Source organism: Xenopus tropicalis, chromosome 7 (genome assembly GCF_000004195.4).
Source record: "Xenopus tropicalis strain Nigerian chromosome 7, UCB_Xtro_10.0, whole genome shotgun sequence".
Classification (NCBI taxonomy): Eukaryota; Metazoa; Chordata; class Amphibia; order Anura; family Pipidae; genus Xenopus; species Xenopus tropicalis.
The window spans coordinates 114,000,881-114,014,263 of NC_030683.2; the positions used below are offsets into that span (position 1 = coordinate 114,000,881).

At 43.1% G+C, this 13,383-nt stretch overlaps 1 protein-coding gene across 5 annotated transcripts in view; it reads right to left on the reverse strand.

The window, feature by feature from the left end:
• The window catches only part of brsk1 (BR serine/threonine kinase 1), a 174,176-nt gene extending 161,937 nt beyond the window's left edge, over positions 1-12,239 (reverse strand). For 3 of the 5 annotated variants that reach the window (XM_004916306.4, XM_004916305.4, XM_004916304.4), the window contains exon 1: positions 11,428-12,239. In XM_004916306.4, the coding sequence (XP_004916363.1) occupies positions 11,428-11,536 (109 nt within the window). In that variant the 5' untranslated portion in view covers positions 11,537-12,239. The remainder of the gene's footprint in view (positions 1-11,427) is intronic. The other 2 variants (XM_002939241.5, XM_004916308.4) reach the window with 1 other exon arrangement.
• Between the last annotated feature and the right edge of the window lie 1,144 nt (positions 12,240-13,383).

Consider the following 13,383-nt stretch of genomic DNA (forward strand, 5'->3'; position numbering starts at 1 on the left):
TACGAAAAAAGCGCAACTTTTTGCGCAAGTTTTAACGCTACGGAAAAATCGCAAGATTTTACGCAACTTTCGTAAAGGCTACGAAAAACTCGCGTTTTTACGCAAAAATCGTATTGGTAACGAAAAATTCGTAAAGACGCCAAAAAAATCGCAAAACATACGAAAAGGTCGCAAAATGTTCGTTTTCAAGTCGGAACTTTTCCAATTCGGGTCGGATTCGTGGGTTAGTAAATCAGCCCCTTTGTGTTTTAGCTTGGTTGCTGATTGAGCTAAGGGGGTAGTACTCGTAAGGTATCATTGTTGATACCAAATAGTTTCCCCCCCTAGGCTTATACTCTAGTCAATAAGTTTTTCCAGCTTTCTTAGGTAAAATTAGGTACCTCGGCTTATATTCGGATCGGCTTATACTCGAGTATATACGGTAAATAAAGTTTCACCTGCCTCCATGATGGCCTTTGAACATGCCATTAGCAATCAGACAATGCTGCAGACAGCTGAAATGAACAGTGACTTCTGGTCAGAATCTTAGCAGAAACCTAATAGCTGTGTCTCAACATATAGGACTTTCTCTTGGATCAAAGACTACAAAATTGCCACTGGCAACAGACTCTGAAACAATGTTCTGCAATGACTGATTCAACCTACTTGGCTTCATTTGATATTAGCACCTACTAAAGGCACAGGGAGAAATGATCAAACAGCTAAAGTATCATTTTATTAGGAAATGCTTTCTCCTTTCAGAATGATAAGAGAGGATCTTAGGGCGCTGGCAGTCGTACGCGTGGATGGGATTATTTACTTTAATAATGTTGTGGCTGCCCAAAGACTGAGCTTTAGAGACAGTGGAAGATGGTGACACCTCAGGAGTTAAATGAATACAACTACATTCATGTACAGGTATGGGATCCCTTATCCGGAAACCCGTTATCCAGAATTACGGAAAGGCCGTCTTCCATAGACTCCATCCATTTTAATCAAATAATTTAAAATCTTAAAACTGATTTCCTTTTTCTCTGTAATAATAATAATGTACTTAATCCCAAATAAGATATAATTACCCCTTATTGGGGGCAGAACAGCCCTATTGGGTTTATTTCATGGTTAAATGATTCCCTTTTCTCTGTAATAATAAAACAGTACCTGTACTTGATCCCAACTAAGATATAATTACCCCTTATTGGGGCAGAACAGCTCTATTGGGTTTATTTAATGGTTAAATGATTCCCTTTTCTCTGTAATAATAAAACAGTACCTGTACTTGATCCCAACTAAGATATAATTACCCCTTATTGGGGGCAGAACAGCTCTATTGGGTTTATTTAATGGTTAAATGATTCCCTTTTCTCTGTAATAATAAAACAGTACCTGTACTTGATCCCAACTAAGATATAAATAATCCTTATTGGATGCAAAACAATCCTATTGGGTTTAATTCATGTTTTATTGATTTTTTAGTAGACTTAAAGTATGGAGATCCAAATTACGGAAAGACCCCTTATCCGGAATACCCTTGGTCCTGAGCATTCTGGATAATGGGTCCTATACCGGTACATATATATAAAACCTATGGGACATAGCACAGAACTTGTCTGTTTAAGTGGGAAGTTGCTTAAAATCCCAGTAGACAACATTTATGAAATTCATCCCTTGCGTCAAAATAAGAACTATATTCTGACGTAAGGGCATATAAGGACAATAGAGTGTTTCAGTCAAGAAAAGTGCAGCTTGATATTGGCTTGGTGCTGGTATCGCTAAGAGGAAAATAATATTCCCACTGCATTTCTGGTTTTCCCATCAATTTTAGCCCTAAAATTCATTATCGCCGGTGCCAAGATGGAAACGTTGCTTTTGGAGTAATTCATAAAGGTCCCATTAATGAGTTCTTGCGAGGCCAGGCAGCCTTTATCTTTCTGAGAATAACATTTCTGTCAGTGCACTAAATCTTCTTTCCAGATTCTCAGCAAACGATGGAAGTTAAATTATGCACAAGAGCTGGACCTCATTTGGAATTTTCCCTTACACCCTACAGAGTTTGTGTGGTTCATCTCCTAAATTGGCAAATGTCTATATATATTTTAGATGTGCAGAGTCATTACAAATGTCTGCCTATGACACAAAGAACATTGGCTATATTGTTTCTTATTCACGGTTTTCGGAACCACTGAAACTGGATTGTTCAGTTCAAAACCATTTGGCAATGAAACAGGAGAGATCAAACAACCCAATTATGAGAGCTGTCTGGGTGAAAACTTGATGGGTGGCAACGGGGTCAGACTGGGACAGCAGAAAAAAACCTGGTGGTGCTGGCCCTCTTGGGCCCCACATCCCCTATTAACCCAGTCTGCTCCCTTTGTCAATTGCGTGCACTGGTGCATTTTCCCCCATCTCAGCTGCAAGGAAGAAGTAAAGCCCCGATGGTCCAACCCAGGGTGGCAACTCTAGTGATATATTCATTTATAATAGCTGCTTAGTTTTGTCATGTAACTCTAGTACAGGTATCGGACCCCTTATCCGGAAACCTGTTATCCAGAAAATTCCAAATTATGGAAAGGCCATCTCCCAAAGACTCCATTTTAATCAAATAAATCACATTTTTAAAAATGTTCTTTTTCTCTGTAATAATAAAACAGTACCTGTACTTGATCCCAACTAAGATATAATTACCCCTTATTGGGGGCAGAACAGCCCTATTGGGTTTATTTCATGGTTAAATGATTCCCTTTTCTCTGTAATAATAAAACAGTACCTTGTATTTGATACCAACTAAGATATAATTAATCCTTATTGGAGCCAAAACAATCCTAGTTGGTTTAATTACTGTTTAAATAATTTTTTAAGCAAACTTAAGGTAGGAGATCCGAATTACGGAAAGACCCCTTATCTGGAAAACCCCAGGTCCCGAGCGTTCTGGATAACGGGTCCCATACCTGTAATTTGTGTATTATAAGAAATCGTTTATCAAGTTCAATAGAATATAAGGGCTGTGGCACACGAGGAGATTTGTCGCCAGCGATTTTTAAAAGAGCGATTTGGCGACAAGACGAACGACAAGACGCCAATGCTAAATCAATGGAAATCGCCAGCGTCAAAACATACGAGGCTACTTCAAATCGCCTGCTGTTTCAAATCGCACACAGACTCTTTTCTGAGCGACTTGAGTAAACATGAGGGGGGGTTAACTGTTGAGTGTACCATGGGTAGCAGATCGCCTGGAGCTCAACTCGCATGAAATCTCTTCGTTGGTATTGTCGTGGCGACTTGTCGCCAAAGCACCAGGGGGAAAAAACGCACGCGACAAATCTCCTCGTGTGCCAGAGCCCTTAGGACATTAGAAGACACATTGGAGTTCCATGATCTGTACCACTTGGTCTGCAGCTATAGTTAATACAGAAACTATAGAAAAAGGCCAATTGTTGTCAATAAATATGTTATTTGCAGGTATTGGATGCACAGATCAGGGCTGGAACTAGGGGTAGGCCTACCCATGGTCAATGCTCAACCCCACCGCTTGTCATTGCGAGGCATTCCCCCCCCCTCCACAATGTTACTGCATATTCGCCCGCTCTTGCGCACATGCGGGGGGGTGGGAGGTTGCAGCAGCGAGGCGCCTGGTAAGGTTGACTATGGTGCAAGGAAAATATTGCTCTGGCTGGTGCACTATGTACATTTTACCTCTAACTGCTCCATCCAGCAAGGGTCAGTAATATTAAATATAACCCCTGTGCCAATTACATCAGACACTGAAAAAAGTGGTGGGTGGCTAATAGGTCCAGACTAAGATTCAGAATCAGCCCTGGCATTTTAATTATTCAAAGGCCCAAACAGCCCACTAAATAGTGTCTATGGCAGGGATCCCCAACCTTTTTTACCCAAAATGTAAAAACAGTTGGGGAGCAACACAAGCATGGAAAATGTACATGGGGGTACCAAGTAAGGGCTGTGATTGGCTATTTGGTAGCCCCTATGTGGACTGGCAGCCTACAGGAGGCTATGTTTGGCAGTTCACCTGGTTTTTATGCAAGCAAAACTTGCCCCCAAGTCAGGAATTCAAAAATAAGCACCTGCTTTGAGGCCACTGGGAGCAACATCCAAGGGGTTGGGGAGCAACATGTTCTCCTGAGCGACTGGTTGGGGATCACTGGTCTATGGCATCTTAACGCAGCCCCTCTGGCATTTGCTTCCACACTCCAAAAACATACAGGCAGGTTAATTGGCTTCTAATAAAACTGGCCCTAGCGTTTGTAAATATTTTAGGAAGCTTAGACTGTAAGCTCCACTGGGATTTTAAAAGACAAGGAACCCCTTATTCACTAGGTGATGCCAAAATGTTAAGCACCCACAGTTTTTCTTTGCTGCCTGCCCCAGGTAGCAAAGAAAAGAATCATATGTACGCTGCTGTGAAAGAAATGTGGTGAATTTTCTCTTGGTGTAAATTCACTGTGAATATTGACCAGAATTTACACCTATGGGGACATTAAAAAAGAGAAGGTGGCGTAAATAATGACATGATGAAAAAAAAATGTTTTTACACCTTTAAAATAATGTTTTTATTATAGTAAACACCATCCTGCTGTTCTGGGACTCCCCCTTTAGAGCGCATAATATGGAGAAGGTAAATACCTGCCAGTAAATCAGAAACTAGAGTGGAAATCACGTAGCACAGCCCCGAGGAGCTGAAAGCATCTTTCTCCATTGTATAAAAAAAAATTGCCTTTATTACTCAATGGTGCAGTTTATTCACAATTCAAATACTGTGCATCAGTGATGGAGCCTGCTACAATGCTTTCATCTGGGGAGCTGCTGTCTGCGGAAAAGCAATCCGTAAGAGCTATATATAGTAGTAATGTGCGACACCGGCAGCCATCATTCTTACTGGACCGCTATTGCTCTCTGCCCGCTCCCACCCACACAGCACATCCCTACACCAGTAATACTTATGCATGAGCAGAGAATATACGGGGTTGTTTATCACACATGGACAGAATGCAAACTGCAAAAATCAAGCACAAGCTGCCATGGGTGAGACACAGGTCACTGCCTAAGGTCCTCCCCTCCTGTCCAGGGTCGGACTGGGGGGTGCAGGGCCCACTGCCCCAGGGGCCCCCTAAGGTACCTCCGCCAGACGCATCCCCTGCAGGGGCCCCCCATCGTCCCCTGAATGCCCCTATGTAAAATGCATCAGGGGAGGACATCGGCGGCCAGGGGAAGCGGCAACAGGGTCGGGTCTAGGCTGCTGGGGCCCACCGGGTATTTTCCTGGTGTCCCAGCGGCCCAGTCCAACCTTGTTCCTATCCTTCAGATGTACAAGTTAGGGAGCACAAGCAAGGGCAGGGTGCAAAGGATCTCTGTACTTATTATCTGCCTGTGGCAGCTAGTGAGAACAGGGCCACCCTTTACCCACCAGTTCTGCACAGGGTTGTGTACCCACTGGTACCTGTGGAACACCTAGAAACCACAAAGTGGTCTAGATTTGGGCAGAAAATCCCTGATTCCCTTGTACCTTGGGTACTTTACCTGGGTACCCGGGTAAAGTCAGGCTTTTATCCCCTCTAAATTTCCCTGACATGGTTGATCTGCCCCAAAGTGACGTCACTTCGGATACAAAGTGACGTCACTTCCAGCTTCATTCTCATGTAGGAAAAAGTTAACCCCCCTCACAGCTAGGGCCAGGTAGTGTATCTGGGAAAGGGGCATATCAGGTTCGTTTGTCTGGGTTGGGTTGCAGGTCAGGTCAGTGGACCCATAAAGGACTCTACGCAGCAGCTTGCCCAGGATTTTTAAACCTTGTAAGTAAGGGATAAAGGACCCACACCAAAGGATGCAATTTTGCTTCCCTTAGTTCTCTGGCATTTGCGTCTGGAGAAAAATATACCTCTGTAGTCTAACTTGTGACAGGAAGGTTAACCGTTACTTCCAATGCCCCTATTGGGGATAATTATTATTTTGGGGCCCCAGTCTATAAAACCCATAGGAACAATTTGCCGCTTGTTGCAGTTTCTACTGGTCTAATGCAGTTTATAGTAAAATAAAGACAGGGAAATTGTGGTTGCTAGTGGCTAGTTGCTAATTAGCCAAGGCAAATTTTGACTGTAAGAATACATATCCCCAATCCCAGTATGCCTCAGAGCAAAAATCGGATAAAAGAAGCAGGGTAAAAAAAACACTATATTATTTTCACTGTATCCTGACAATTTATTTGCACACAAATTCTATAAAGGGAAGCCAGAAATACTGTGCACAAATAAAGCAACGTTATGACTTTGAGCAAATAGGCAGCACAATACAATTTAGAAAATGACCATCATTAAGTGTCAAGTTCAAAATGTTATAGAGCAGAGCTAATATTAGAAGAGAGGGTGCACTTTGGCAAAGTGCTGCTGCGCTAACGCCTCTCGAGTTTTCTCTCCTGCCTCCTGTTCCACCTGCATTTGGATAAACTTGGTACTTGCCTATGATTGTTATCGCTAACTACTTCATACATAACTTTTTGTTTTGGGTTGAATAATGGCCAATAGCAGCAAGAGGATTCCCGGTAACAATATATAATATAGCGCCAGTGCCTCAGTTTGGCTTGTTTGCTGTCCTGAACCCTAAGTCATGCTTTAATGCCATCAGCACTTTCCTAGTTATCCATTAAAAATGTCATTTTAGTTGGCGACACAAGGGCTGACCACTGGGAAATATCTTTATTCAACTTGCATGGAAAAGGGCACCACAAGTGGATGGGTAAGAAGTAAATAGCCAATTCTTAATCCCAAATTGGTCAAATGGATATCCATTGAGGTGCGGCCAAATTCTACTCCATTACAGCTCATGTTTCCAAATGTTGTTGCTGTTAGCGTTCCACTCTAATACAATGAGTCTTCAGCTCAGATATATGGTGCAAATGACCTTTGGCTGGCCAGTTTAGGTGACAGTATTAAAAATGAGAAACCTAGAGTCCTATTTTATTAAGGGCAGGAAAAGAAGCAATGACTGCCCATAGCTACAAAGCTACACATCTCGATCTGAAAAATGTTCAATCTACGATAATATTATTGCTTCATCCTCAACAGTATCCCCAGTGTATATCCAAGATATAAACCATGTCACCACACAAGGACCCCCATGCACCTCATTAGGGAAACCCCAGTCACTGGGGCTATATACATAGGATAGATAAGGAAAAGCGCCCAGTTGTTCTATGATGCCACAAACCTTTGCTAAATACAAATGTGCCCGATTTGGGCAGCCCAACATTTTTACACCCAATTCCATGTGTTTGTATACACGAGCCATAATATCCATGTAAATCCATCCGTGTGCTACTTGGGGAATAACATGCATTTAGAGTGACAGGAAATGAACAACAGAGTAATCAATTATTTATAAAGCAGAAAACACAGAGCAAAGGCAATTCAATCAGTGGCATAAATTTATCCTGGGCCCCTAGTAGTTAAGGGGCCCCACGGGGTACAAAAAAAAAGAAAGATAAAATTACAAAGGGCACATTGTCAATATTTGCTATTTTCAGTAAAGCATCAGATTGGTGCAACCTGCAGTCCTTCAGGTGTTGTTGAACTGCAACTTTAAAATTCTCATAAGGGAGCTGTAGCCCAACAACTACTTGGAGGATGGCAGATTGCCCATTGGGCATTATCTTATGTTCTGCAAAGCAAGTAGTTCTTGGCCATTGTTTAACGGCTACTGCAATACATTTTAGAATGACAGAGAGAGACTATACAGTTACCAGAGGAAAATAACCCCTTTGGGGTACCACAAGGCAGTTGGTCAAACAGGGAGACCTTCCATGCAGGAGTGCTTCTGCCATAAGGAGATTTAAACACATTGCCCCAGGTGGCACTCTAGCAGGGGTGCCGTCAACAGTGATGGGCAATACCCGGAAAGGAAGAAACTCATGTCTTTTTAGGAACTAATCTAATCTTCCTGTTTAGCCTTTCAAACCAACCAGTGACTGGTATAAAATGTCTTGTCCGGTTCCTGGCCAGACACGCTGCTCTTGGCGGCTCTGACTCTACACTATGTCTTCCCTATTGTGCTTACTTGCAGTAATCCAATAATTCCTTAATGGGGAATATACAGCAGCAATCTGATGATCCAGCACTTACATAGTAACAGAGAGAAATAAGGAGCAACTGAATCCAACATAGGCAGGAAGAAAAAAAAAAACAATTGGGGGTTTATCTATTGGCAGTAAAAAAATATAGATATGTATGTACATATATACATGTACTTATAGATTTGTTCATGCAAAGAACATCCCTTCTCCACATACTTGCCGTTATATAAAAAGTGTAAGCTCATATACAGCTTTCCTTGGTAGAAACCATAGCAAACACCATAGTAAACATTACATCAGCACCTTCATTGTATACTGAATATGCCTCAGCTTTGGCAGGCACTATGGCAGCTCCTACACAAACGTATAAATAAGAGAAGCAAAGGAGTGCTAAACAATAGAGTATACTTATTAAGTGCAGGGTAGAGTGCAAAGTGCGATAAATACAGGTGCAATTTGCCATGGGGATGGGTGGGTTGCCTGCACCCTAACTTGTGCATCCATTAATGGAACTACCACTGATGGGGGCCTGGGTGCAGGACACACAGCTGGTCCCCCCCTCCCGTTCAGATGCGAATCCTGGACTGGATTTGCATGCACCCAAAGCTTCGGCAGTCCCCAATGGAGGGCAAGCCAGGATGCAGTTGCACCCTCCGCAGCCCCAGTAATTCCACCACTGTGTGCATCCTTCAGACACAAAAGTTAGGAAACACCACAGGGTGCAAGACCCAAAGGATCTCTGTACTTTTCAAACTGGCCCTAGGTGCAGAGCGCAGAAAGCCCCCGGGAACACAAGTGCCTTTAGAATGAGCACAAGGGGTCCACTTTTTCACCCTTTAGTCCTCTTGCACTTGGGTACAGGGTCTCTGTAAATGCCCCCAATAATAAAGAGTATTAAAAGACAAATGAAAGTTAAATTAACTTTTAAATAGTATATTGTTTTGCCTTCAATATTTTTAAGTTATGTATATATTCTGCTGCTACTATTATTACTATTAATAAACTGTGCTGCATATTAGGGGATATATACTCTTCCCATGTACAGAAGTGCAAGAGTACTAGCAGCCTTTTTAGTGCTTATCTACAGAGCAACTCAGGAAAGTGCACATATCATGGGGTACAGACCACCCCTGTCCTTACCACTTGCGATAGGGCATGCCCATAAGAATAAGGCCCCCCTGTGCAGCCTGTGACCTCTGCTGCTCCCTAAATTGTGCATCTGAGTAGCAGCCACAGGCCTGAAATTCAGTTCCCCAGGAAGGCAGTGTGCCAAGTGCAAGAGGTGTTTGAATGGCCAGTTGTATGTTATAAAAAATATTTTGCACAGCCCTTGAGCAGCCTTGGGGGACATAAGGACCCCCTGGAAACCACATTCAGCCCACAGGTCTGTAGCTGAGCAACAGCAGAACCTGATCTAGGCAGCAAAGTGACAACATAATCCATAGATGGGGTATTGTATAAGTCCAATTGGTTGCTTTGGGACAGACAGCCAATAGGAACTTTAAAAATGAAGATTGTTGAATATTTTGGTAATATATCCCCTTTAGAAGCTTGCACTAAAGGTACAGGTAGTATTCCCTTGCCCCCCTCCAATCATGGCCTTCAATTGCCACCTTCCTGTAGCCAGTACTTTATAGCCTTATTGCTCTGTAGGTTTCCATCTGAAGACTGTCCTTGTTTGATTAGCGCGGTGCCCTCAACTCACTTCTGTCTTTAGTCTGATCCTGCTGAGCCAAAGCGTAAATGCTTGTGCCCAGCGAGTGTACTGCAATAGAGCAGAAAATCATTCAACTCTTTCAGCACGGCCTCCCACCCATCTCCTGGCTAACACCATTATGTTACACAGCATCTTTCCTCCTTCATCCGGCGGCTATATATATATAGAAAAAAAAACCAAAATGACAAATAGGCCTAATGCACTATTTTATGCACCGGTGGGAAGATTGGAATTACACAGAGCCATCTTTCACTTAGGGGCATTGCTTCAATTTCATGCACACAATGATTATTGACCAATGCAATCACACACACACACATCCATTAGATAGAAAGGAGCGAAGGGAGCTCTCCATCCCTGCAGCAAAGAAAAAGTCTCATTTTGTATTACTGCTTCTGCCCCCGGAGAATGATGGAGCCTCCTGTAAGGGGAACTTATAGCTGAGCTAAAGGGGAGTGTTTTGGAGAGGTGCTGATGTGCCGATGATTGGGAATTATATGGGATGTCATCAGAGCTCGGGGCAAAGGTTCTGTATGTCAGAAGCAGCTCTTTATCATAGCCAAGCGTGACATCACGAGAGGCTTATATAATGCGGCTCCTTACTGCAGAGATTTCTATATAAAGCACCAGGGCACTCCTGTGTAATGCATCTCAGCAGAGCACACAGCCATATATAATGCAGGTGCCTATAGCACAGCCTCGTCATAAATAATGTAGGGATTTATACAGGACGTAACCCTATATAATCCTCAGGGGGGGGGGGTAGGAATACACTGGCTGCCAGCAATTTGACTGATCTATCACTGTAATAAAATCTGCTTCCACATAGTAAGCAAAGCTATAACACCACTTTATCATTCGAATACTGCTATTGGATGCAATGGGGCAAGATAGTAGTACTATAAAGATCAACACGATAGTTTAACATGTACACAGGCCAGCATTGAAAGGTTTCAAACACTTATAAAAATAATTAAAAATAGCTGTTCCACATGATTTTAAATCCCGTCATAGAATCCGTATAGCGATGAAACAGAGGTTTTAGGGAATAAACCGCACGCTGCAAAGCACAAAACCTTGTACTTTCCAGAATGGCATTTGCGCCCATTAGAAACAGAACCTGCACCTTCAGTACCGCACTAAAAACACAAGGTGCCCCCCAATACAACTTGCCCGACACAGAAGCCTGCTCATTGCAGGACACATTCCAGTCTTATGGTTGGTGCAGGTCACAGGCATTACAACATACAATTACGGCAAGGGCTGCCAAAGTAAAGTACCTGCTGAAAGTAGAGAGGTTCTACACCGGGTCAGACAGTCCCAGTATGAAATAGCTGAAGAGGGGCAAGCCAGACTAATACACAGAAAGCACTGTAGGGGTTAGAGAATCATCTACTGCTCCCGGTAGTGTAAAGACACGCACAGGCAAGCCACCCACTCAGGATCCATCTACCTGAGCTTGCCCACAATTGCCTCATCTCGCCAGCGAGCCTAGGGAATCAACCTGGACCTCAAGCACATCCAAAGATAGCATTTTCCCCCCAGTATCCTCAGCTCGGCCATTGCAAGACAGGAAAGACTGGCAAATACCTGTGTGCAGTGACATTGCAAGGAAATAGAAGCCTGACATAGCAAGAGAAAGGAGGCCCACCTGTCTGTCCTTTGCCAAGGGTCTTCTCCAGTCTGTAGGGTCCAACGTACTGGGCATGTTGTTGCTGCTGGTACGGGTGAATTCCACCTGCCTCCTTGCCACTGGACATGGTGCCCGCCTTTGTTTTGGTTTCTATTTATTTCTCTTCTTAAAAGGCCTGTCCTTTTCTCCCAGGCTGGAACAATAGGAAAGGAGGAGAGAGAGAGATACACAATGCTGTGATTGTCCCCCCCTTTGCTCTCCTAGTCCCTGGTCCTGGAAGTCCCCCTTTGCATCTATGGGGATTTTTTTTTTCCTTCTTCCTTGAAATTTTTTTTTTACTATAAGGTTATTTTTTTTTTTCTTTTTTTTTTTAATGGGGGGGTGCAAGGGGGAAAAGGATCTGTGCTCCTCTTTGCTGATGCATCCAAGGGGGAGGGGGAAATGGGGAGAGAGAGAGGGGAAGGGGGAGGGTAAGAGGGAATGCTACACTCCTGGTACCAGCATCATCAGGAGGGATGCAGCCCGTGCTTGTGCTGGATGCAGATCACTGCTCGATTCTCTCTCTCGTTGCTGCTGTTTCTGCTGATGTATGCTGACCCCTCCTCGCAGGCTGTTCCTCTCTAATCCCTCTCTCCCTGCTGCCTCCTCTGCAATCTGCAGCCTTCTCTCTCTCTCTCTGTCTCTCCCTCTCTCTCTGTCCTTACATCAGCATCCGGGCATTCGGTGACAGCTACAATTAAATTAACCCTTGCCTGCCACCCACCTCCACCCACATGCAAACAAACACTAACTCCCTGCAGCCTGACGTAGAGGCACCAGCTGTAGTAACCTACACCAGCCAGTGCAGTCATAGGGGATGGCAGCCGGGGGGAGGGGCAATTAGTTTTAGGTTATTAGCCATTCGCCATCTGAGGCCAGCTGGGAGTTGTGACTCACTAAATGCACGGAAGGGTGGCAAGCGGGAGTATGGCAGGAAGGCAACAGGAAATGGGGGACGGAGGGCGGCACAATGCACATAGCATTATTATCAGTACAGGGATGGGATCCCTTATCCGGAAACCTGTTATCCAGAAAGATCCAAATTACGGAAAGCCTGTCTCCCATAAACTCCATTTTAATCAAATAATTCAGATTTTTAAAACTGATTTCCTTTTTCTGTAATAATAAAACAGTACCTGTACTTGATCCCAACTAAGATATAATTACCCCTTATTGGGGGCAGAACAGTCCTATTAGGTTTATTTCATGTTTAAATGATTCCCTTTTCTCTGTAATAATAAAACAGTACCTGTACTTGATCCCAACTAAGATATAATTACCCCTTATTGGGGGCAGAACAGTCCTATTGGGTTTATTTAATGGTTAAATGATTCCCTTTTCTCTGTAATAATAAAACAGTACCTGTACTTGATCCCAACTAAGATATAATTACCCCTTATTGGGGGCAGAACAGCCCTATTGGGATTATTTAATGGTTAAATGATTCCCTTTTCTCTGTAATAATAAAACAGTACCTGTACTTGATCCCAACTAAGATATAATTACCCCTTATTGGGGGCAGAACAGTCCTATTGGGTTTATTTCATGGTTAAATGATTCCCTTTTCTCTGTAATAATAAAACAGTACCTGTACTTGATCCCAACTAAGATATAATTACCCCTTATTGGGGCAGAACAGCCCTATTGGGTTTATTTAATGGTTAAATGATTCCCTTTTCTCTGTAATAATAAAACAGTACCTGTACTTGATCCCAACTAAGATATAATTACCCCTTATTGGGGGCAGAACAGCCCTATTGGGTTTATTTAATGGTTAAATGATTCCCTTTTCTCTGTAATAATAAAACAGTACCTGTACTTGATCCCAACTAAGATATAATTACCCCTTATTGGGGGCAGAACAGCCCTATTGGGTTTATTTAATGGTTAAATGATTCCCTTTTCTCTGTAAAACAGTACCTTGTAACTGATTCC